A 25,902-nucleotide genomic window follows, 5' to 3' on the forward strand; every position below is an offset into this window, starting at 1 on the left:
GAATATATTAAAAGTGGAGCAGGGGTGTAGAAGTTAACTGAAAACATAACACATAAACATTTTAAATATTAATTAACAACAGCAGTAAATACTGTCAAGACATGTACATGAATTTTACGGTCAACTTGTTTAAGCAGATTGTATTTTATAAGCTTGATCATGGTTTCTGTTAAAAGTGATTTAAGACTGACAAATGTCGAGAGGGCATTATTTTGCCCAAAGTAGCCTACATTAAAATGATGCGCGAACCTCTCCGCTGGCGGGTTTCTTGGGACGTGTGCTTTCAGGTATGCGCTATGAATTTCTTGCTGCTCTTGCCCAGAGAGTGTGCACGCACTTTAAATCTCTTCAGTCACTTCCATGCAATTGTTTTATCTTTCCCAAAGTGTACGTGTATGCGCTCAGACTGCGTCCTCCTTTGCATTCGCAAATTTATCAGCTCTCGCGCTCTCTCTGGTAAATAAGGTTACGCTTTGGTCCGCAACGCGAGCCTCCCCGCTGATCGTGCGTGCGTCTCAACAAACGGTCTCAATTGTGCGTTACGCTGGGTGCAGGGAGTGCTCATGGGAGTTGTAGTTTCCCAGTGTCGCATTGCACGTTGTTTAGAATTTCACATAACTTTTAAAAAACTACAATTAGGATCAGTTGATTTTGTTGTGAGGGAGAGAGTAAAGACAGAACTGAAGACAGAGAGTGCCCGCGCAGGGGTGGGGCGCTGTGCTCGTTCTCTCTGTTACTCCGTCAGTTGCCTTAGATGTAAAGTTATTCGATGTCAAAGTGACGCCAAAATGAATGGGAGTCAATGGAATGCTAACATCAGGTGGGGGTCCGCTAACTAATGGTGGTGCCCAGGGATGCTTCAGTGAAATTCAATTCAATTCAATTCAATTTTATTTATATAGCGCTTTTCACAAGTGTTAATTGTTGCAAAGCAGCTTTACATGAGAAGATGTAGAGGAGAACACAGAAAATCAATAGATAATATAAGAAGTAGAGAAAGCGGTTAAACCGTACAAGCGAGCATATTAATAATGTAACGTATACTGTAAAGTGCTAAGTTAAGCCAAAGTTGGCTGACTCTCCCTGGGATTAAAAACCCTCTAGGAAAAAAAACCCAATGGGAAAAAGTCCTAGAAGGACAAAAACCCTTGGGAGGAATTAATATATATTTATATATATATATATAGAAACGGTAGGGATAGGAGGCGGGTAAGCGAATTAAACTGGTTTAGCCGGTGGTCGTTGGTCGGGCATCGGCTGGTCATCACGTTGAAGGACAGCCAGTGGATCAGTGATGCAATGATCTTCACAGCAACCGGAACTGGGTCTGTTTGTCTCATGGTCCTCGTGGTTGAGGACGAGACAGGGAGACAAAGCAGAATTCTATTAGCGTAGGGGCCGTTCGCATGCAATGCAAGTGTCAAACATTATAGTGGTTCAAGTCGGCTCGGTTCCAGACAGGCTAACTATTGCGGCAATAGTATATTACCCATATGAGGTATGTGAGTGCTTTGTTCTAGACAAACTAACTACTGCGGGAAATGTACATTTACTGGACATTTTATGTGAATGCTTTGTTAAAGAAGAATGTGTTAAGTTTAGATTTAAATTGATCGACTGTGTCTGATACTCGAACATTATTTGGTAAATCATTCCAGAGCTTAGGGGCTAAGTAGGAAAAGGATCTACCACCTTTAGACACTTTTGATATTCTAGGGATAATTAAGTGACCAGAATTTTGTGAGCGCAGTTTACGTGATGGATTGTATTCTGATAGTAGTTCTTTAATATACGAAGGCGCTAGGCCATTTAAGGCTTTGTAGGTGATTAGTAATATTTTAAATTGTATACGATATATAACTGGTAGCCAGTGTAAAGATGCCAGAATTGGACTGATGTGGTCATACTTTTTAGATCGAGTAAGCACTCTTGCGGCGGCGTTTTGAACCAGCTGTAGCTTGTTTACCTGATTTGCATGGCATCCCCCGAGTAACGAGTTACAATAGTCTATTCTAGAGGTCATAAAAGCATGTATAAGCTTTTCTGCGTCTGATGCAGACAGCATATGGCGTAGTTTTGAGATATTTCTAAGATGGAAGAATGCTGTGCGGCAGATGTTGGCGATATGACTATCAAAAGATAGATTGCTGTCGAACATTACGCCTAAATTCTTAACCGTGGAAGATGGCACCACCGTGCAGCCATCTATGGGCAACTTGTAATCTGACATATGTTTGTAGCGATTCGGTTCAATAATAAGTATCTCTGTTTTATTGGAGTTTAGCATAAGAAAGTTTTGTGCCATCCAGTCCCTAATATCACTAATGCAGTCTGTTAGCTTAGAAAACTGGTGGGTTTCGCTAGGATGCGACGAGATGTAAAGCTGGGTATCATCCGCATAGCAGTGAAAACTTATGTTATGTTTTCTGATAATGTCTCCTAGAGGTAACATATATAACGAGAATAAGATAGGGCCTAGAACTGATCCCTGAGGAATGCCGTATTTAACGGGGGAGTGATATGACTCTTCCTCATTTACATAAACAAAGTGATATCGATTGGTTAGATACGATCTGAACCAGGCTAACGCCTGACCACTGATGCCAACATAGTTTTCTAGTCTATTGAGTAAGATTGTGTGATCTATTGTGTCAAAGGCTCTAGTAATATAAGGATTGAGATTTCACCACGATCGGATGTTAATAGGAGGTCATTTGTAACTCTAAGCAGCGCTGTCTCTGTGCTATGGTGGGGCCTGAATCCTGATTGGAACTTTTCATGTGTATTATTATTTTCTACGAATGTGCGTAGCTGGCTTGCCACTACTTTTTCTAATATTTTAGAAAGAAAAGGTAGATTTGAGATTGGTCTAAAGTTATTAAGATCTCCCTGGTCAAGGTTTTGCTTTTTAATGAGCGGTCTAATAACTGCTAGTTTGAAAGCTGTTGGAACGTATCCTAATTCTAGAGATGAGTTAAAGATATTAAGTACCGTGTCTGACACTACATGAAATACCTCTTTTAGTAATTTTGTGGGAACGGGGTCTAGTATACAGGACGATGATTTGGATGACGTTACTAGTTTAGAGAGCTCTTCTATTGTAGTAGGATTAAATGACTCAAGATGTTCGTTTGGTAATCTAGTGGAAAATGTACTATTGGGTAGAGTGATGGCTGCTTGCGTAGTTTCTATGTTTTCCCTAATAAACATAATTTTGTTAGTAAAGAAGTTCATGAAGTCATCACTATTGTGTTGGAGTTTACTATTGGTTTCTGTTTGTTCTTTGTTTCTTGTCAGTTTCGCAACTGTGCTAAATAGAAAACGAGGGTTGTTATGATTTTCTTTAATAAGCGTACTGAGATAGGTAGATCTGGCAGTTTTAATAGCCTGTCTGTAGTGTTGAACACTCTCTTTCCATGCTGAACGCCATACCTCTAACTTTGTGCTTCGGTAGTTTTTTTCCATTTTTCTAGCTACTTTTTTAAGGGCTGCAGTATGATGGTCATACCATGGAGCTGGCGGTTTTTCTTTGATTCTCTTTTTTCGAATGGGAGCAACGGCATCCAACGTGCTAGAGCAGACGTTGTTCAGGTTTTCTATTATAATATCTAGATCTTCACGATTATCTGCTACATGTTTCATTTGAGACAGGTCTGGAAGAGTGCTTATAAAGCTATCTTTAGTGGTGGAAATTATTGTTCTGGCTAATCTGTAGCATGTTGTAGGCTGAGCGGTCCTATCTAGAAGTATTGTGCATGACACAAGGCAATGGTCTGAAACGGCATCGCTCTGGGGTGATATTTCGATGTCATTAATATTGAGTCCGAGTGACAGAATTAAGTCTAGTGTGTGATTACGAGTATGCGTGGGCCCTGACACGTTTTGTTTAATGCCGAGAGAATTTAGAACATCCATAAACGCACGTCCTAATGCATCTTTTGGATTATCCACATGGATATTAAAATCACCAACGATAAGAGCTTTATCTACAGTGACTGTAAGCTCAGATAGGAAGTCTGCTATTTCTTTAAGAAAATCTGTGTGGTGGCCTGGAGGCCTATATATGGTAGCTAAAATGAACGAAAGTCGTTTGTTGTTGCGATCAGTTATTTTCATATTTAACAGTATTATTTCAAACGAATTAAATTTTAGGTGGGATTTATGGTTTACTTTGAATATTTTATTGTATATTGTAGCTACACCACCCCCTCTCCCTATTAGACGAGGAACATGTTTATAATAATAAAAGTCTTGTGGGGTGGATTCGTTTAAACTGGTGTAATCGTCTGCTTTAAGCCAGGTTTCTGTTAAACAGAGTGCATCTAAGTTTTGGTCAGTAATTATTTCATTGATAATTGGTTCTTTGTTGGTAAGTGATCTAATGTTAAGAAGGCCGAATTTTAACCTTTGAGTTTCATCTGTTAATGTATTATGTTCTAGTTTTATGTTAATAAGATTTGTACGAGACGAGGTAAACGGTGCTCTGTATTTATTTGTTCGAGGAACAGACACAGTCGATATGTGTTGGTACTCTGTTAAAAAAGGCTCTATGTGCTGGGATATATGTGATCTTGACATGTCAAGGCAGCTAACAGACTGATGGGTAAGCCGATCTGTCTGTTTCCTGACCTGGGCCCTGGATAGTCAGACAATATCAAAAGTAAGACTATTGGTCAGATTTCTAGAGAGTATAGCACTTCCTTCCGGAGACGGATGGAGGCCATCTCTCTTTAGCAGGTCAGGTCTTCCCCGGAAATGCTTCCAATTGTCTATAAACCCTACGTTATGCTGAGGGCACCACTTTGACATCCAGCCATGAAGAGACACTAATCTACTGTAAGTTTCATCCCCCCGGTAGGCGGGGAGGGGACCAGAGCAAATTACATTGTCTGACATTGTTTTTGCAATTTCACACACCTCTTTAATAGTATCTTTGGTGATCTCCGACTGGCGGAGTCTGGTGTCATTCGTGCCGGCGTGAATAACAATCTTAGAAAACTTACGGTGAAATATGAAACCCTGCCCCCCTGATAATTCCCTGCTGCTTCAGAGCGTCATTAATCTACGTCATTGTTATTGTTATGATTTTGACCTTTAATGACGTGCTCAGAGTAAGTCAGCTTCTTCTTTTGTCCACCAATCAAGTGCCTAGATATTGCACCGCCCCCTGATACTGTCATGTATCGTCGATCTCACAGGCTGATGATAGGACGATCTCACAATGGGGCATATTGCTCAACACTACATTGGTCTATATGAGTCCACAGTATATGTAAATGAGTGTGTTTGTGTTGTAGGAATGTTGTCCTGTTGTGTGGATTCAACACTGCTGGATCAGACAGTAGAAGGTGAGGAATCATTCACACATTTGTTGTCTATGTGTATTATTATAATAAACTACAGGTAACATATAACATGTGGTGTCAAAAGTATTCCCATTCATTACTTAAGTAGAAGTTATAGTATCAACTCAAGCTTTTTACTCAAATAAAAGTGTAAAAGTACTGGTTTCAAAACTACTTAAAGTATAAAAGTAAAAGTAATGTAAGGAAAAAAATGCCATTAAGGAAAAATGTCTAGGCCGCGCCACAAGGGCCTATTGTGCACTACCCTACCTACTAAAAAAACTAAAGGCCATAATGACTATACACTCTTAAAACTAATGTGTTCAAATAACACATCATGTGTCTAGTTAAGGACAACACATCAATGACGTGTTGTTTTAACACATCTTGTGTTGTCCCTTTTATTTATTTGAACGCAAAATCAACACTAAATGACACATAATGTGTTTAATAGGATAACACAAAACTTAGAGTGTAGCGTTTTATTAAAATGTTAATTTAAACAATTTGGGATGCACTAGGCTACCTGTTTCAGCCGCATATGCCAATTAAAAAAGAAATGCAATTTAGTACAATCATGCAAATATATTAAAGAACCATATGTGTATGGAAGATATGATGACTATAGTTGCCTATAAGTATTGTAATAGTATATAATTGTAATGGTCAAACTTCAGAGCAGGGCCGCTGCTGGCAAAATTGGTGCCCTGTGGTGCCCCCTTTAGTTAAAAATGTTTATTAAAATGCTACTGATATCATTTATAATTGTATTTTGACAGCAACACAAACGACATTTACAAATATACAATTATATATTATAGCCTGTATTACTGCATCTGTACGTGTGTAGTTAATGAAATAAAAAAGTAAATTAAAAGCCAGCTTTAAGAATACAGCAGGTGTCTATTAACAAGAGCAAAAGTTGGTATGTATGGTTATGTTGTCAATAGTCCCTTTCACACATAAAGTCTTTACTGGTAATTTACTCTTAAATTGCAGTTAACATGTCATGTGTGAACAGAACCTTTCCGGTAAATCAGTGCTCCCAATTTACCAGTAAGACAGGTTGTAAGATTAACGGTAATTTGCCGGTAAGCGCTTTGTGTAAACGAAAAATATAGCATTACCGGCATTTAGATGACGTCAGACCGCGCTGACAGATCGGGCGGGTCAATCAGAAAGTTTTTTATACAGGTGACGCGGTTTCCCCCAGACTGTTTACGGACGTTTCCACACACATGTTGCTTAAAAGTCGAGCACACCTGAAGTTAACATCCACATTTCTTCACCAAAGTTGTTTAAAACAGCTTACCATCTAATTGCCAAATTGCCGACGTCCTTTAGCACACCATCTGTGAAGCCTAATGTACAAACGCGCAGGTTCCGTTTGACGCCGCCTAACGCAATGTTGTTTGGTCACGAGCAACTTCGCGACCGTTTGCCACAGATGTGAAAACAACAAAATACGGACCGTGGATATTAAGTCATAACCCGCCGTTTACAAATACGACACGGACGGAGCTCGCCGGCCGCGCGCCCCCGGTAACTTCCGCTTTCTCTCCGAATTTACCGGTATTTTGATACTGATGTGTGAATGATGTCTTACTGGTAAAAAGATGGTACGTCACTGCATGTGTGAACAGCACATTTTTGTATTTACTGGTAAATTCATTCTGGTAAATTCATGGTAATTTACCAGAATACTGTGTGAAAGAGGCTAATAATACAGTTGTTTGATTGATTTAACACTCAAGCATTCAGTTAAGCAGGTTTTGATAATTCAAATAATAATTTATTGTAGTTATTAGCATATACAGAACAACAAATGTTTTAGCATAGATACCTTTACAATGCTTCAAAACGCAACGCAGCACAATGTCATTTAAACAATTGAAGTTACATGATATAAATTAGTACATTGTTATACTATTTAAATAAGGCAAATGAGTTGCAGATGTCAGCAGCAAAAAGGTATACATTTACACAGGCTTGTGAATGTGAACTGACCCTGAAAGTGATGCACGACTTTTATTTTGGACTTTTCTTTTCCATTTGAAGACAGAATGCGGTGTGTTCCCAGGGATACAGTAGCTGTCCATCAATTGTGATGCTTTACTGTGCAAACGGATGGCGTATGATATCAAAGTATCGTGAGAGCAGACTGCTACGCATGTTTTCTAATTGCTCTCGCTGTACTTGTTTTCGTCGTTCAATCTGTGCAGCGCCGTTGAACAAAACATATTTTTTCAAACCGGAATGAAAACAAGCCAAAATTAAATGGGAGTAACGAGACTATTTTTAAAATGTAAGGAGTAGAAAGTACAGATAATTGCGTGAAAATGTAAGGAGTAGAAGTAAAAAGTCGTCTGAAAAGAATTACTCCAGTAAAGTATAAATACCCACAATTACTACTTAAGTAACGATTTGTACTTCGTTACTTGACACCTCTGCATATAACATGTGCAGTTAGTGTGTAATGATGTGTGTTTGTGTTTCAGTACTGTTGCAGATGTCATTAGATCGCCCACAGCTTTTACACGTCATCTTAGATAAGATACACTCGCAGGTACACACACACACACACACACACACACATATACAGTAATGTGCTGATGTCTTGACTCTTTTGTTGTAATTGGTTATCTTTCTTTCTCAGTTGAGTGATAGGAGCAGGCTGAATGCTTCTCTAACATCCTTCATGTTTTTGGGAAAACTGCTGGATTCTCATCCTGGTCTGAGTCAAACGCTGACCTCCAGCCACTGTAAGACTGTGTTATAAGACATGTTTTATATCACTTACCTTAAACAGAAGCTCTCTCGAAAAAAGTAAAAACAACATTACATTACCTCTTATATTTAATATAATTTACAGGGCTCGCAAAATCGCAAGCCTGACGTCCCGGGGCTATTGCAAATTCCCGTCAGGCTACCAAAATGTATCTCCGCTCTGCTCGTCTGACTATCTTAGGGAGGAAAAAAACTTCAATGTTTTTGCATTCTCTCAGATTTTGTTAGGTAGCCTGGTATGTACGGCGTCATCTTGTCGGTCATTTCTATCCTCACGTAACAAGTGAAACTGTCAGGAAATAAAGTGAAAGCATAATTAAACCTTTGTTGTTAATGTTTGATATGCGCGCTCCTCTGCACGCGCTTCTCCCGGCTCCGCTCTTCACCTAAGCGCTTGATCTTGTGCTCTGCGAAAAGTGCGAACGGAACATTGTTTTAGCATTTCTTTTTTCTCTTTCTTCATTTAGTAGATAGATTTGACACGTGTAGCTATATATGATGTTACAAGCTTTTGATTGATTGTTGTGTAAAGGAGAGTTAGGCGGCTAAATCATTAAACTGATCTGTTTAGCTAAAGTAAATTTTACATTTCGTTTTACCTCAGTATAACATCTAGCTATTTCTTATTTCTCTTTCTTCATTTAGTAACTTAAATATGTGAGAACGAAAATATATATTTTTGTGATTTCCATCTATATGAAAGGATGATGTTAGAAGCTTTTGATTGTTGTAAATTTTACAGTTTTTCTCAATTGCTTTGGCACATTTTTCGCAACAGTCTTATTATTCTCTAAACTGTGAGTGCAAATGTCACAACTGTTTGCTGGAACTTCAGAACTTAATTGCATGTCTGCAAAATGAAGTTACACACCCAAAACATTTTATTCATGCTTCAAAACCTAGTTATCTTGTCAGTAATTTGGCCAAGGGCACCAAAATATAAAGTATTTTTGTCATCGTGTGAGCAACACTGGTCAAAATGTTTAGTTGTTTTTTCACCATGAAAGTCCACCATAGAAAATAAGGTTTCATAAAAAAATCGTAATAATTGAGAAGAGTCAACAGTACATAGAAAAAAAGTAAATGAACATTTCTATTTATTCACTTCATTTATTTTTTGTATGTGTATTACATTTAAACTGAAATCTTGCTTGTCCAATTGCTGTACATTTCATATTTCCTATGTTACAAAAAATATATAATCGAAAATAACTACAAAATAACCTCAATGAGAAACGAATTATTCTTGTTGGACATCCTGTCGCTCTTGTTGGTCAGGCCAAAGATTTTCATCCACATCACATCTTATGTTTTCCATTGCCATGCACCAGGGAAAAAATCTCCAATGAAGCAGACATTACAAACAATATCAATGTCAGATATTTATGGAATGTACATGCATGTTTAGTAGTTTTTGATAAGTGAATGGATCGTTTTGAATGTGATGGCGTACACGATGACAAATGATTGAGAAGTTGTGAAGAGTTTGACAGTTTAAGTGAGAATTGACTCATCAGTTTTGATCAACAAGCCATATGCAATTAGTTGTTGGGCAAACTGCAGACGGTTGTACTTATTGTTTGCACACATGTGCCAAAGCATTTGCAATTTGCTCAAATCAATAAGAAATTCCAATCTGATGTGAACAATAAGCTAATTGTTTAGAGATCTGATCTTATCGTTTTGGAAAATAAAATTTTCATTTGAGAATTGAGCCAAAGCAATTGAGAAAAACTGTAATAACGGAGAGGCAGCTAAACTGCTGTGGTAAGATCTGTTAACCTAAAGTGAATTAAATGTTTATATAAATGTCTGTATTAAGTCTTCTATAAGTACAATGTGTGATGTGTTGAGGTATTTTTATTAAAAAGAACCTGTTATAATACATTCACATAATATTTCAGTAATAGAATAATTGAATTTTTCTAACGTTAGGGGAACGTTAAGCTAACCTAAAAATAACCTTCTATTTTCTTAAAGAAAACTTTCCTGGCTAACTAAAAACAAACCTTGGAAAATAACGTTCAGGAAACCAAAAGCTAACATTAGGTGAACGTTTTGGGAACCAAAAATTGTTAGCTGGGATGGGCAGGAACAGTTGGCTTGCATGGAAATCCGGCATTTATCAATATTCTACATTAAACAATATATATATTTTTTTATTCAGGCTACCAAAAATTGAAGAGTACCTACCCGAAGGGCTACCAGGGATTTAGAAATGTTGCGAGCCCTGATTTAATTCAATAATAACATTTCTGCTTTTAAACCCATGAGGGAGTTTCTGTGTAACTTTTTAAACCTGTTAATGTGATTCTTTACACACGCTGATAGGCACTTCAGTAATAGGCTTTATGCCCAGCTGCACTACTTCCTGAACTTCAGCCAGCTCCTTGTTTCCTGTCTGCCATTATTGGACAAACTGATTAATCCAGGTGTGTCTGATTATTGTTGTTGTGACTACTGAGGTCAGGCACACCTGGATTAATCAGTTTGTCCAATAATGGCAGACAGGAAACAAGGAGCTGGCTGAAGTTCAGGAAGTAGTGCAGCTGGGCATAAATAAAGCCTATTATATAATTATCCACTACTAGGGGACCTTATAATATTTGACTTGAAAACTTAATTTATATGATTGTTTTTAGATTTAGACAACATATTATATCATAAACTAATTACACAAGATTTGTGGGTTTTTATTGTGTGTTTGTGTTTGTACAGTGTGTGTATTAGATTGTGTGTGTGAAGGCTTACTGGTCTCAGATGAGGAGGTGAAGGTCGCTGTGTGTTATGTGCTGTTAAAAATCTGGAGCTCAGTCACTGCAGTCCACACACTGCCAAACACACACCGGGACAACATGTGTGTGTTACTGCTACACACACTATCAGATACACAAACAACTGCACTCACCATCAACTGTCTCGGTAAGACACACAAAAACAGATGATTGTGTTTGTAATTCAGGAGGTCTCAAGCATACATTGCAGTACTTTGATTGTGTGTGTGTGTGTGTGTGTGTGTGTGTGTGTGTGTGTGTGTGTGTGTGTGTGTGTGTGTGTGTGTGTGTGTGTGTGTGTGTGTGTGTGTGTGTTGTTATTCAGGGGTCCTGAAGCAGATGTTGCAGTACTCTGATGTTGTTTGTGTGTTGATGAGTTTGGGTGAATGCAGTGAAAAACATCATCTACCATACCAACCACTGCCTCTCATTATAAAGAAGGTCAGACCACACACACACACACACATACACACACAAACAAACTCACACAGACCTTGCGTCCAAAATTTCTGTAAACAATGATGTACTTACTATATGTACTATATCTGCGTTTCATTCACACTACCCATATTCATGCTATATAGATACTGTTAGGGACTGTTGATGAGTAGATACTTTACAGTATGTGATTTTGGATGCAGGGACATTCATCAATATTACACAAAAACAAACAGTTGGGCTCACATGAAATCTGTTGTCGTGTTTGCTGAGCACTTTTGTTTGAGAATTAAAGAACTGAAAACATAAACAAATAAAAATGTAAATTGAATAAATCTTCATCAGTTCAGTTCTGTGTGAAGCTACAATGATGGACCTTATGCAGATCACATTTATTTGTATTTTCACAGTTTACACTGTTGCAAAGCAGCTTTATGAAAGGAAATAATGTAAAATACACAAAAAGTAACAATGTAATTGTGTGTGTTTGTGTGTGTAGTTGTTGATGAGCAGTCAGGAGTCTCTACAGGTGGTGTCTATTCATTGTGTGTGTGCAATACTGAGTCACTCTCCAGCTCGCTTCAGTTCCTCCTTCATTCAGGCAGATTTACCCGGTGAGATCATGATCAATCTGACTGTGTGTTCACACCAGACACAAATGAAATGAAGTTATTGCCCTATTCGCACAAAGTTGGACACTTGAACATTTTGACTTAACTTGTGTCATTCACGTGTGAAGTTTGTGTCATTTGCATGATTTATGCTCAATTTATCATTTAGCTAGCTTGTAGTCTCAGTATGTTTATATTTATAGTTTATATATTAAGTAAAGAGTGCGTTTTTTACAACTCAACAGATTGTCCGACCTTCTCACTTACTTTCTTCCAAGCAAGATCATTTTTATTTAAAAAATACGAAGACGTGTCTTACAGCTCTGGGTGTCCACATACAGCGACGATGATTTTGTCCTCCATTGTTGTTTCTTATTTCTCATTTAATGCTTCATTCGTGTCTGATGTGAACGTACCATGACTTTGAGATGAATCTGTCACAACATTTATTGATTCTTTCATTTAGAGCTACTTTATCTTAATCTGGATTCAAACTGTTTATACTGTCATTATGAGTTATTATATTTGTGTGTGTGTGTCAGAGTTTCTGTTTGAATGTGTGTGTAGTAGCAGTGAGATGATGTTGTGGTGGATCTTTAAGTGTCTGCTGTTGATGTCTGAAGATCCTCAGTTCTTCTCACAGTGTCACTCTGTGTACGGTAAGAGTTTGTGTTGTATTTAAACTTTACTCTATAATACAGAGTCAGGTCTACACTCACAGACCTCAGATCTGAAGAGAAATATCATCTGTTACTCTATCTGTGTGTTTGTGTTAGGCATTGAGTCATTAGTGCGCTGTCTGAATGAGACTCTGGGAAAATCCAATACTGAGGTTCAGAAACAAGGACTTGAGCTACTGACAGCCATCTTAGACAGGTATACACGCATACACACACACACATATACACACGTACACTAGGGGTGCACGATTCAGAAAATTTCATGATTCGTTTCCGAATTTTTAGGCTCAAGGTTCGATTCAAAATCGATTTTCGATTCAAAAACGATTCACAGTATGTAAATGTTTCATTTTTCCTATGTGACTGATTGTAGTAGATATACAATTTTAAAGAAAAGAAACACAACAAATTAAATTTAGTTTGATATTACTTTATGTCTTTATGCAAAAATAAAAACTGTTATGAAGCAATTAGATGACCCCTTTTATCAAACTCTATTAAATACAATAATATAGTATATTAATGATAGACAGTGCAGGTAAATGTGACTGGTGTTATAATGGTTATAATTTCTATTAGATAGAGCAGAAGCAGGAAAAGTGCCTCTCTTTTTATTTCTCTCTTGCCGATTAAAAAAAGTTAAGTCCACTCATTATTTTAGATTCAAAAGTTTACTTGTTGTCCCAGTGACAGGGGACTTTACATTACAGCTTTGCATTTTGTAAATCTTGAGTCAGTTTGAGTTTTGCCCATTTAGTGCAATAGGCTTAGCATTGTCTTTTTGCTACCATCTCTGGGCAAACTTTTTAGATTTTAGAAAAGATATGGTTTATTAATGATAATAGTATAAAAAAGATGGGAGAAAGAAAATCCAGCGCGTGGTCGTGACTTTGGCACGCTGAAACTGCACGTGAGCTTTAGCGCGGTAGCACTCACGGCCATTCTCCGATCGACTCGGGTTTTACACACAATATTTATCAGACTTGGGACCCGAAGTAATTTAACTATGACCCGACTGACCATTTCAAATACAAACCCGGAACCAAACGGGCCGCGGGTGCTCCGTGAAGTCCTCTTATGGTAAAACTCTGCTCAAGTTCAGAAACATGAAGGATACAATGTGACACGAGCTTTTTCGCGTCGTATCCCAATTCATTGAGAAAAAGAGAGCATGTGAACGCACATCGAAGTCACTTGTTAATATACCTAGGTAGCGCACCCATAAGTAAGTCAATGTGTGGGAAACAGTGTGCAGGCGTCAGTGTGAATTCGACGCAGCGCCATCTATGGGAATAATGAGATAAACTCATTTCAGGACAATAGTAACACGGCATTACAGAAAAATATATGAATCGATTTTTGGAATTCTATGAATCGTTTCTAAATCGGCAAAGCTTGAATTGCGATTCAAATGTGAATCGATTTTTTTGCACACCCCTAACGCACACACACACAAACACACACACACACACACACACATATATATATACAGATACACACACGAATTGAACGTCTGCAAAGGTTCTGATGGACTTGGATCTGAGAACTGAACTCTGCGTGTGTGTGTGTGTGTGTGTGTCTGTATGTGTGGGTGTGTGCGCACGCAGGCAGCCTGCAGGTGTGTGTCTATTCCCAACAGGATGTGAGTTTTCTGCAGTTGTTGATGTCATCATTAAGGGCGTGGCCTCCTCCTGTCTGCAGGTGTCTATGCTTGCGGTACGAGCCGCTGCTTTGCTCCTCAGGTATCACACACACACACGCATGCAGGTTCATAAAGCAACCCTCAGTGAGGAAGATGAATAAGAGGTTTCGTGTTTGTCACTGTAATATTTTTGTGTTTGTGTATACAGACCTCATCATCAGTCCAGTCCGGTTCAGTTCTCAGACATCATGAGAATGATGTCAGCTGTGATGTGTAAATGTTCTGATCATCAGTCAGTGAAAGCAGGAGGATTTTTACTGCAGACTCTCACATGCATTGATGCAGCCTGCAGGTCAGAAACAAACACACAACACAACAACACAACTCAATGTATTAAAGAGGAACTGATGAATAAAGGTCACATTTTGTGTGTGTGTGCATGTTTGCGTGTAGGTTGGCTGAAGTGTATCTGTGTGAGTGTAGTGTGAATGATAGTGTGTGTTCATCTTCACAACAGCCGGTCACACTGGAGACTCTGTGTGTGTATCTGCTCCACTGCTGTGATACAACCTGCATCCCTACTGTTACTGTGAGTAACACACAAAAACACACAGATCCTTATCTCTCTGTACACATCATTGTTTCATGCGTGTGTGTGTTTGTGTGTAGAGAGTGTGTGAGCGTCTCTCCTCTCCACAGCTTCTGCAGGTCTTGCTGTCGATTTTGTCTCATCAGTTTTCTTTATGTCCTGCTCACATGGCGTCTTTCTCCAGGAAACTCGGTGAGATGAGACAGAGGTCAAAGGTGAAAGATAATGAGAGACAGCACAGAACCCAGAAAAAAACATCAGAATTTTCACTAGTGCAGAAATGTAGACTGTGATGTGTAATGTTTTATTTTGGGATGATGGTTATTTTATTTTATTTGTGATGGGGATAAGTAACTCGCTGACCAATGAGATGTAGATATTGGGGTCATGTGTCCAGATCTGGCCTCAACATAAATATACAACAGCTACTGAGAAGCAAAGCTAAAAGTTGTATAGAAGACAATTTTAGTGCTCCTGTAGTTCATTTGGTAAAGGATCATGTTAGCAGCGCAAAGGTTGTGGGTTTTAAGTAAATGTACTGATGAAGTAAATCTCTTAAATGCTTTGTCAGTCTGAACATGCGTCATCTTTCTACAGTAGTTAACTGGAGATCTCTGATAAAAACACTTCTGTCATAAACATTCAGTTTTTATCTTCAGAACAGAGTAGGGAGCATTTGCAAGTGTTGTGTTATTTATTTGTGTCTTCTGGTCTGAGGTTTTCATTTCAAATATCCGTGACTGGTTTCACAGACAAGGTTTAGCTCATGTCAGGACTAGACCTTTAGTTATATTAAGATCTTTTATAAACATGCTTGTGAAAAAAACATTACTTGTGTGTATGTTGAGACAAATCAATGGCACTGGATTATTTTAAGATCTGTTCTTTTCTGTTGAGACAGCTCAAACGTGTGTTTAGTCTAGGACTAACCTTAAGCCTTGTCTGTGAACCCAAAGGGGTTAAGTTGTTGGATGGAGACTAACATCATCTCTTTCTCTCTCAGCTTCATCTGGTTTTATCAGACTGACTCTACAGATCAAAGCTCAACAGTGTTCAGAAAACAGGTCCTAACACACACACACAAACACACACACACACACACACACACAGGGTCGGTTTCTCAGACAGGGTTTATCTTAGTCCCAGATTAAAATGCATGAGATTTGAGCTGCCTTAATGTAAAAACACCTCACACTGAACATATATATATCTTAACTTATAGCAGTGCTATTGTTTTGTCTGCACACCTGTAGTGTTAATTGTAAAGTATGTTTGTAAAACAACGAATATAATGTCCTAATATAACTAAAGCCTAGTCCTGGATTAATCTAAACCCTGTCCAGGAAACCGCCCTAAAGTTACTTTCATTATATTATGAGTTCCTCATAAACTCTCATTGATTTATGTCATGTCAAGATCATTTATCTTCTTAATTAACATGTACACAGACACACACACACATGCAGTGATTGTGTTTAACAGCTCGTGTTTGAAATGTGTGATTTTTTTTTTTCAGAAATTCTTTCCTGAACTTGGTCTGCTGTGATTTCCTGTTGAAACTTTGCACGCATTTATTTTCCCAGATATACACTGAGACCAGTCAACTTCAAAGTAATGTGTGTGTGTGTGTGTGTGTGTGTGTGTGTGTGTGTGTGTGTGTGTGTGTGTGTGTGTGTGTGTGTGTGTGTATCAGTGGGTTTGTATATGAATAGTGTATAATTACATGTTTACTATGCTATAAACATGGTTGTGGGGACAAAGGAAGTAAACTGAAGGTCTTAACAACATACTACATGGTAGTTTATCATCAATTAAAGACTGCCAACAGGTTTCTGTGATGGTTTGGGTTAATGACTGGGGTAGGTTAGGGGAAGAGAATATACACAACAGTTTTTATAGTAAAAAATACATTGCCTCTACAGAATTGTGTGTGTATAATATTTGTGTTGTTGTGTGTTTTGTACAGCTCATGTGGAGTGTATACTGGAGGAGTGTGTGTTTGTGTGTATAATATCAGTGTTGTTGTGTGTTTTGTACAGCACATGTGGAGTGTATACTGGAGGAGTGTGTGTTTGTGTGTATAATATCAGTGTTGTTGTGTGTTTTGTACAGCTCATGTGGAGTGTATACTGGAGGAGTGTGTGTTTGTGTGTATAATATCAGTGTTGTTGTGTGTTTTGTACAGCTCATGTGGAGTGTATACTGGAGGAGTGTGTGTGTTTGTGTGTATAATATCTGTGTTGTTGTGTGTTTGTACAGCTCATGTGGAGTGTATACTGGAGGAGTGTGTGTTTGTGTGTATAATATCAGTGTTGTTGTGTGTTTGTACAGCTCATGTGGAGTGTATACTGGAGGAGTGGGTGTTTGTGTGTATAATATCAGTGTTGTTGTGTGTTTGTACAGCTCATGTGGAGTGTATACTGGAGGAGTGTTTGGTGTCTCTGTTCTGCTCTGCGTCTGATTGGTGCTCTCTGCTGGTGGATTCATCCGAGTCGATCATAAACACACAGTATTGTCTCATCTATCTTCTGCATGTGTCCCTGCTGCATGGAGACAGGTGTGTTTAGTGTACTCATTTACTAGGGCTGGGTATTGTTTGTAATTCGATTCGATTTCGATTCTTGAGGCTTCGATTCAAATCAGTTCTATATTGATTTACTTGCTTCGGTATCGATTCAATAATAAGTAAATACACAAGCAATTAAGTACCTGAGAATATATTTTTAAATAATGTGTGTAGTATTACTAATGTTTGATCGAGTTGAAGGTGCAGGCTTGAAAGAAGTCCTGCTGTTTGACATCTTTGATCTTTCTGTTTTGATAAAGCGCGTCTTGTACAACGCTGAACGCTCTCACTAGAGTGTTGCCCACAGCGCCGCCACTGGTCGGGGGGCTGAATCGATTCATAGGATTTGATGAATCGATATTGAATTGAGAAACAAATAATTGCAATGCATTGATGAATCAATATTTTTACCCAGCCCTATCATTTACTTTATATCCCTGTGCTTGATGGGTATATTCATGTTAACAGTGTGATATGTGTGTTACAGGCTGATGTGTGACTCTTCAGTCTTCTCCAGTGTGCTTCAGTTCATCTGTGTTCAGGATCTCAATGATGTTTCTTTGCCTCCACCTGTGCAGTCGTCTGTTATCTACCTGCTGTCTGTCACTCAACACAGCTGCACTCATCTGGACACAGTACTACGAACTTAACTAACACACACATTACTCTTTTATGGCGCTTAGGGTTAGATTTAGTTTGGGTCGGGTCAGCTCACCTCACTTTGGCGTGGTTAGCTTTTACATCGAGTTTAGTATCACTTCGCAGTGGGAGGGATTATAGGCATTTCGTTATATTTGCGCTGCCTACTGCTGTGACATCATACAAGTATGACACCCTGAGGTAAAGCTAATCTTTACATTATAGCGATGACGCTGGTAATGACGATTCTCTCAGACCAATCAGTGATCTACAGTGTTTTCACGTCACGTTTGGTATCAGCTCGGGTCGCTGCGACCCCCAACCGAGGTGGTACTAAAAAAAGTATTGAGTACCACAAACTGCACCTAATGGAAAAGCTCCCAAAAGTAAGCTGACCTGACCCAAACTAAACCAAACCGTGGGGCACTATGCAATGGAAAAGCGCCATTTAATGTCTATCTATATAGAAGAACAGTTAGTGTGTTAATAAGGAACAACATACAACATTACACTTGATGACCTTCTGTGGCAGCATGCAGACTGATCAGCATGTGATTAGACAGTACACACTTTGTTTGTCCACCAATCAAGTACCTTGTCATAAATGAGTAAAAAAATAAAAGGAGTAAACCATTGACCCTCCAATCATCTCTACTGTGCGATGTGCAATGGTCTCTGCCACAAGCAGTCATCGTCTCTACTGGACTTTCTCTGACACAGTTAACAAGTGTAGAAAAATAACATATTGTCCTGTTTTTCTGTGTCTGTCTCTTTTAAGGTTGCTGTGAAGAGCATCAGTAAAGCTCTGTCCTGCTCTCCTCTGCTCTTCTCTCTCTCCTCTTTTCATCCCTCTATCCTGAAGTTTATCTTCTGTTACCCGGAGCTGTCGGAGCGTTTCGGAGTGACGGCTCTGACTGAACGTCTCTGTGGTGGATCAGATGAGGATCAGATGCAGTCAGATCTTCTGCAGCTTCTTCATGAACATCCAGACGCTCTCATCTCTATGCTGGTCAGTACAGATACTCACTTATGTCCACTGCTAGATATAATAGTTAGTGTGCACACTGCTGTTTTGTTTGTGTCTGTGTTTAATGTGTCTGTGTTTTTCTCAGGTTGTGGTTTGTGAAGCTGACGCTCCTGCAGCACACCGAGCTGAACGTGTGTTAAAGTGTTTCATGTCATCAGATGACATCAGCAGTAGTTGTGATCTCTGTCATCAGATAAAATCAGCTTTACTGAATCTCCTGCAGAAACTCACACACACAGGTCAGGACATCAGCACATTAACTGACTGAAGACTGAAACAGATTATTGACTTAACTAACTTACATTGATATAAGATACAGTTTATTAAATAACTTTATCATGTGAATGTCTGTATTTGTCAAAGAAAAGTGTAGTAAGAAAAGTTTTACATTTCCTGTCAGTCAATAGGATCATTACATCAGCAGCTAATCGTTTAATCATTCGCACCGTGACTGCTTTCTGCTGCCGTTTATCACATTACATCATATGAATTATTTCATGAAAATAAACTAAGATGAATTCTCTGTCTCAGATTTTCGAGTGTCTGTGTTAGTGGATGTGCTGACTGTGCTTCAGAGTAAAACATCTGCTCAAACTGAAATGAATCACACAGACTTCAAACTGCTTTATCATGGTAATTAAATACACACACATGTACAGAGTTTATATGTAAACCAGCTGTATGTGTGTTATATATTGTGTGTTTGTGTGCTTGTAGTCAGTAATCTGGTTGCAAAGATGAACTCCAATGAGCTGCTGCTGTCTGTGTTGAACTGTCTGTACTGTTTCTTGAGTCTGTGTCCATCACACTGCACTGACCGAGGTAAACACAAGAGAAAACACACACTCACACATCTGTATACTATAACATCAGACTCATTGTGTTCATGTGTGTTAGTTGTGTCTCTGCTGCTGGGTAACATCAGACTGATGGAGGTGTTGGAGAATGTTCTCTCTCCCTCTTCATCATCATCTTCATCATCCCTACAGTGCTCTTCACTTCTTCTAATCGCCACCCTAATCTCCCTACAACACAGACAGTCTGTGCAGGTAAAATACACACACACACACTGTGCAGGTGAGACACATACAGCACAGGTGACACACACACATAGCATAGGTGACACTGTACAGGTGAGACACATACAGCACAGGTGAGACACATACAGACACAGCGCAGGTAAATATGTGACTGCTGCAGGAGTTCTTATGTCAGGACTCTGGAACTAACACAGCTCTCTGTCCATTTACTGAAGCCTCAATAGAGGGAGAGAGAGAGAGACATGCAGGATCATTCTCTGCAGATTTAATGTCTGTTTAGCTGTGTTGACATAAACTTCTGATCTTTGTGTGTGTGTGCGTGCGTTAGATTCACAGGAACATCACAATAGATCTTCATGAGATAGTGAGACGACTGGCCTTCAGGAAGAGACACACAGACAGCCTGCTGTTGAGTAAGACAACTGTCTGTCAAATCAAAATACATCTATAGAATGATATATTGTGTTAACATCTTTGTGTGTTTGTGTAGTGTGTAGTATGAGATTGTTGCAGGTGTGGTTGGATGTAGACGAGTGTTCACTGGTGTGTGTCTCTCAGACTGCAGTGCTGCAACGCTCTCTTCAGTCAGTAGATGGCGCTCTACATCCACTCGTATACAGTGAAGCACAGACACTCATGACAGCACTGTGTGGACTCACACTGCAGGTCTGACTCACAAAATAAACAACACAATCATTTCATAACAATACTCATAAACGTGTGTTTACATTATATCATACTGAAATATTACTTAAATCATCTGCTCATCTCTGCTTGTCCTTTATATTATTATATACTTCACTGTCTCTCTCTGTGTGTGCGTGTGTGTGTGTAGAAACAGGATATGATGATAAGCACCGCTGTGAACTGTTTGAGGTCTTTGATTGGTTTTCTGAACAGAAGAAACACTGCCATAGGTACGTGTGTGTGTCTGTCTGTCTGTCTGTCTGTCTGTCTGTCTGTCTGTCTGTGTGTAAGTGTTTGTGTTGTTCTCAGACAGTGAATAGTAAATGATTAATTTGTGTGTAGTCCAGCGGATGCTCTCTCAGCCCTGGATGCATTTCCTGCTCTTCTCTCTCCTGTCCTGTAGAGGAAGTCTTGTACTACACCCTGCTATACTCACCCTCATCACACAGGTAACACACACACATAAACACACAACTGTTGTACTGACATACTTGACCTGCATCAGGTGAGCGATAGTGTTTATATTCAGACAGGTTCATTAAAATAATAATAATCATCTGATGATGCAGAATATTCTCTTATAATGAACATTAGTTTGATTGTGTGATGACTGATAAACTTGTCCAGTGTATTTTCTGCTGTTATCTCAATGTAGTTAGACTCCAGTGATCTCTACATGACTACAAAACACACAAATAATTCAAATCATATTTATTTAAAGCTTTACATGAAAGAAAAATTTGCAGAAAACTGGAAAATTCTTAAATATATAGAATATAAAACAAGATATATTTTGTGTGCGTCCGTGTGTGTTCCCACAGCTGGTGTGTTTTGGTGGAGGGATCTCTGAGTGGAAGACTGAAGTTGAGTTGTTGTGTGAGGAGGTGGAGAGACATGGAGTAACACAAATCACACACAACACACTGAGACTGCTGCTTACACAAGTACACACACACACATACAGACACACATGCATACAGATAACATTAAACATCACATTTTGATCTCATTTATAAATATATGTGTTTGTGTGCGTGCGTGCGTGCGTGCGTGCGTGTGTGTGTGTGTGTGTGTGTGTAGTGTTGTGCTCTTTCTCCTCCTGAAGGTCTGAGGATGAGGATGGAGACTTTACTGGAGTCACTTCCACATCATGAGACCTCTGACAGTCCACATCAACACATGCTGTATCCTCACACAGACACACAATGACACACAACACTCTCTGTCTACTGATGTGTAGCTCAGTGGAATTGTGTTAGTAACACAACAGGTCATGGGTTCAAATCCAGGGAACAAACATGATGATAAATGTTTATCTGGTAATGCACTGTAAGTCGTAACAATGTCTACTAAATGTGTAAATAATGATTGTGTGTGTTTGTTCTTAACACAAGTGTGTATCAGTCATGATGATTGTGTGTGTTTGTTCTTAACACAAGTGTGTATCAGTCAGATTGATGGTGTCTCTGTGCTTCTGTCTGATCTCACAGTTAACACTCAGATCATCTGAATCAGACAAACACATCTCACTCCTCTCATGTTTTATGTATTCTGTCATTATATGATTTGTTGATATTATACAGCGTTATATTGATTATTTATCATAATATGTTTACATTATATTGAAATGATTTGTTGACATTATAACAGATTGTTTATAGATTATTTAATGTTATATTGTTGTATAGATGTGATGTTCAATTGTTATGTTTATTGGATTAAAGCAAAATGAATGATAAATTGTCGTGACATCTGCGCATGTGCGTGCGTCGCTGAAATCTGTCCGTGCGGAAACCGACAGCGCGCGTGGCAGTTTCAGAATGGAAGATGCGCGCGACATGTAAATGAACGTGTCACGCGTTTAATTCACACCGATAGATGAATTTAACATCTGTGATCTCTAGCAACGCGTGTAAGGTGAGTAAAACACTGATCTGGAGTCAGACTGGATCATAACACAGCACCTGATCATCATCATCATCATTATATATATGTATGTGTATGTGTGTTAGGATATTTCTACTGAAGAATAACGCGCTCGTGTTTATTATTGTATTATTTGATGTAGTGTAGATGTGTTTGAGTGTTTATTTAGTGTCTGATGTGCAGCAGTCCGATCTTCACATTAAATCTGAATGAGTTTATATTAATGATAGCATGACAATACAATCATTCATTATCTACAGTAATGGCAACAGTGTTGTAATGGTGAATAATAAGCTCGTATGAATATTTGTGTGGGTGTAATATAGAGAGAGTTTAATGATTTATCATACAGAGGTTAACATTTTAGCTGTAGTTCAGTCAACCAGAATATAAACACTGATCATCAGAAATCATCTATCTGACTGGAGAAACCATCAAGAGTTAAAGTGATGATGATGAGATCAGTGATCTACTGAAGAGAGTAAGGTCTGGATCAGACGATTCATCACATCTTATGTGTTTGTGTAGGCTGTGAATGTGTGTGTTTCTAGTGATCATGATGAGTGTTTGTGTGTTTCTAGTGATCATGATGAGTGTTTGTGTGTTTCTAGTGATCATGATGAGGGTTTGTGTGTTTCTAGTGATCATGATGAGTGTTTGTGTGTGTTTCTAGTGATCATGATGTGTGTTTGTGTGTGTTTCTATTAATCATGATGAGTGTTTCTAGTGATCATGATGAGTGTTTGTGTGTTTTTAGTGATCATGATGAGTGTTTGTACACTGGTGATGATGATGCTGGCGGTTCCAGCTGCTCTCAGTTCAGATTCTGACACACAGAGACACAGACGACAAGACTCAAACCTGGAGATCTGTATCCTTAAGACAACACAAACATGTATAGATGTTCTGGTTGTGTATTTGTGTTTTCCTGAACATCATCCTCAGATAAACGTTTGTTTGAGACGAAGAGGAAAGATCAACTGAACGCTCTGAAGAACCTGGTGGAGCTCAATGACATCAACCAGCAGTATAAGATCATAGACATCATGCTGAAGGGACTCTTCAAGGTCTCATCTCTGATTCATCATCATGTATTCATTCTGGATGACTCTAGTCTGATCTCAAAACACTGTGTGTGTGTGTGTGTGTGTGTGTGTGTGTGTGTGTGTGTGTGTGTGTGTGTGTGTGTGTGTGTGTGTGTGTTGTGTGTAGGTGCTAGAAGATTCTCGAGCTGTGCTTATAGCTGCTAATATGAAGCCTGATGATCCTTTTCCACAAGATGACAAAATCAAAGAAGGTGAGAGAGAAGATAACACACACACACACACACACACACACACACACACTGATATAAAACTCAACCTGACACTTATCTTTCTCTCTCTCTGTATCTCTCTCTCTCTCTCTCTCTCTCTCTCTTCTGTAGCGTACTCTCATGTGGTGGAGAACACAGCGTTTTTTGGAGACGTGGCTCTGCGTTTTCCTCGTATAGTTCATCATTATTATGATCGTAATCCAGATTGGAGCGGTCTTCTGCGCTGGGGTTTGAGTTTCTGTAATCAGACGGGTGTCTTTACTGGAGGAGCACACCAGCACGTCCTTTCACTGGTGAGACTGGTGCATTATGGAGGGTGATGAAGTGAGAAATATTGACTTATGATGTCACAGGAGTTGGGAATCATAGAGAAATCTTCAGACTTCCTCAATCCATACCGTACAGAGAGAGATGACGTATGTACACACACACAAACACACACATCAGGTTTAGTTTAAACACCATACTTTATTCACACGTATCACAAATATACACAACTATCAGTGTTTATTTCATTTATTATATATAATATTGGTTAATAATCACACAAATTCATGGAATATATTTACTCTATTTGGCATCTTTGAGTGAAATCGATGATAAACACAACAACAGCATGTACATTATTGTGTCTTATATGACACTATCACACTTCTGTTCACCTGCTCAGTGGATTATCAGCGAATGTTTCAGCTTTCTAAAATATTGATTAACCCATACGTAAAGTTTGATAATAACTGAGTGTATGTTAGAATAGTTTGTCTTATTTGTAATTGACTGTGATGAATGTGTGTGTGTCAGGTGCTTCACACAGCAGAGGCGTTTCAGAAAATCCTCCGTGAGGAAGAGAAGAGGAGGAGGAAGGAGGAGAAGAGGAAGGAGATCAGAAAAGGTCCCAGAATCTCTCGTTCTCGTTCAGAGTTATAGAGATGTGATGATGATGATGATGATGATGAGGAGGAGGAGGAGGAGGAGGACAGGACAGCAGAAGATCAGTGGATGAATCAGGGAGTCCACAGTGTTCACTCACTTCTGCTGGGAAATCTCTCGTGGACGTCAAACGTTTACAGATTTTCACAAAGACTCTTCAAACTGTTTTTATCTCGGGAGGTGAGGGCTTACAGAAGATCTTCATTATATTCACTCTTGTTCAGATGTGTGTAGTGCTGTTGTATTATTGGGAGATTTAAATATTGTACTGTACTGCCTTTATGGGAGTGGTCTGATCAGTGGGTGTGGTCTGATGAGTGGGTGGGGTTCAGGGTTGATTGTAAGGGGTGGGGTCTGTTTCTCAGATGAGGATATTTCGGGCATTGCAGGGCAGATCCTATAGGTATTTAACAGAAATAATAAAAGTGTATAGGTTTAAAGTGTACACTTATAGAAATGCTTTAGGTTCACATATATATATATAAGAAAGTGGAATTAAATTTAAATTTTGTTTTGCTACACAATATACTCAAATAATACAATCATTGATGTTTTCCATTGACTTCTTTAATGTTAAGGTTGTGCGTGCGAGAGAGAGAGAGAGACAGACAGACTAGAGTTGTGACCTGAGATCAGATGTGTAGATTCATCACTGCACTGCCAGAAGTCAGAAACCCTTTACAGAGAGATTGAGATTCATGAATGTTTTATGATTTAATGTGGAAAGATACTAAAACGAGTGTGAATGCAGATGAGAATCTCTGTTCAGATTCACTTCCCTTTCTGTTTGAATAAACTCATCATGTGAGAATCCAACATCTGTTCAAAGTTCATCATTTAGAAAAATGTTCAATCGGAGTCTGAACTGATACTTTTACACTTAAACATTAATCATAAATGCTTTGT

General features: G+C 38.8%; 2 protein-coding genes across 2 annotated transcripts in view; both read left to right on the plus strand.

The window, feature by feature from the left end:
- The window catches only part of LOC129436865 (meiosis inhibitor protein 1-like), a 28,609-nt gene extending 5,145 nt beyond the window's left edge, over positions 1 to 23,464 (plus strand). The window contains exons 3-31 of the mRNA XM_073857877.1: positions 5,298 to 5,348; positions 7,844 to 7,911; positions 8,002 to 8,107; positions 10,851 to 11,054; positions 11,232 to 11,347; positions 11,844 to 11,958; positions 12,498 to 12,614; positions 12,732 to 12,831; positions 14,243 to 14,377; positions 14,486 to 14,629; positions 14,731 to 14,866; positions 14,947 to 15,058; positions 15,870 to 15,930; positions 16,383 to 16,477; positions 17,270 to 17,423; positions 17,920 to 18,067; positions 18,850 to 19,080; positions 19,184 to 19,337; positions 19,630 to 19,731; positions 19,816 to 19,920; positions 19,996 to 20,147; positions 20,467 to 20,551; positions 20,629 to 20,804; positions 20,974 to 21,055; positions 21,168 to 21,274; positions 21,647 to 21,769; positions 21,906 to 22,009; positions 22,230 to 22,742; positions 23,303 to 23,464. Coding sequence (XP_073713978.1) covers positions 5,298 to 5,348; positions 7,844 to 7,911; positions 8,002 to 8,107; positions 10,851 to 11,054; positions 11,232 to 11,347; positions 11,844 to 11,958; positions 12,498 to 12,614; positions 12,732 to 12,831; positions 14,243 to 14,377; positions 14,486 to 14,629; positions 14,731 to 14,866; positions 14,947 to 15,058; positions 15,870 to 15,930; positions 16,383 to 16,477; positions 17,270 to 17,423; positions 17,920 to 18,067; positions 18,850 to 19,080; positions 19,184 to 19,337; positions 19,630 to 19,731; positions 19,816 to 19,920; positions 19,996 to 20,147; positions 20,467 to 20,551; positions 20,629 to 20,804; positions 20,974 to 21,055; positions 21,168 to 21,274; positions 21,647 to 21,769; positions 21,906 to 22,009; positions 22,230 to 22,335 — 3,389 coding nt within the window. The 3' untranslated portion in view covers positions 22,336 to 22,742; positions 23,303 to 23,464. The remainder of the gene's footprint in view (positions 1 to 5,297; positions 5,349 to 7,843; positions 7,912 to 8,001; positions 8,108 to 10,850; positions 11,055 to 11,231; positions 11,348 to 11,843; positions 11,959 to 12,497; positions 12,615 to 12,731; positions 12,832 to 14,242; positions 14,378 to 14,485; positions 14,630 to 14,730; positions 14,867 to 14,946; positions 15,059 to 15,869; positions 15,931 to 16,382; positions 16,478 to 17,269; positions 17,424 to 17,919; positions 18,068 to 18,849; positions 19,081 to 19,183; positions 19,338 to 19,629; positions 19,732 to 19,815; positions 19,921 to 19,995; positions 20,148 to 20,466; positions 20,552 to 20,628; positions 20,805 to 20,973; positions 21,056 to 21,167; positions 21,275 to 21,646; positions 21,770 to 21,905; positions 22,010 to 22,229; positions 22,743 to 23,302) is intronic.
- On the plus strand, positions 22,136 to 25,812 carry LOC129436869 (coiled-coil domain-containing protein 134-like). Its single transcript, XM_073857878.1, is given in 6 exon segments — positions 22,136 to 22,154; positions 23,509 to 23,622; positions 23,697 to 23,818; positions 23,964 to 24,048; positions 24,178 to 24,482; positions 24,868 to 25,812. Coding segments are annotated over 6 exon segments (759 nt in total). The 5' UTR covers positions 22,136 to 22,147; the 3' UTR covers positions 24,994 to 25,812.
- The last annotated feature ends 90 nt before the right edge of the window (positions 25,813 to 25,902 follow it).

This window comes from Misgurnus anguillicaudatus, chromosome 19 (genome assembly GCF_027580225.2).
Source record: "Misgurnus anguillicaudatus chromosome 19, ASM2758022v2, whole genome shotgun sequence".
Classification (NCBI taxonomy): domain Eukaryota; kingdom Metazoa; phylum Chordata; class Actinopteri; order Cypriniformes; family Cobitidae; genus Misgurnus; species Misgurnus anguillicaudatus.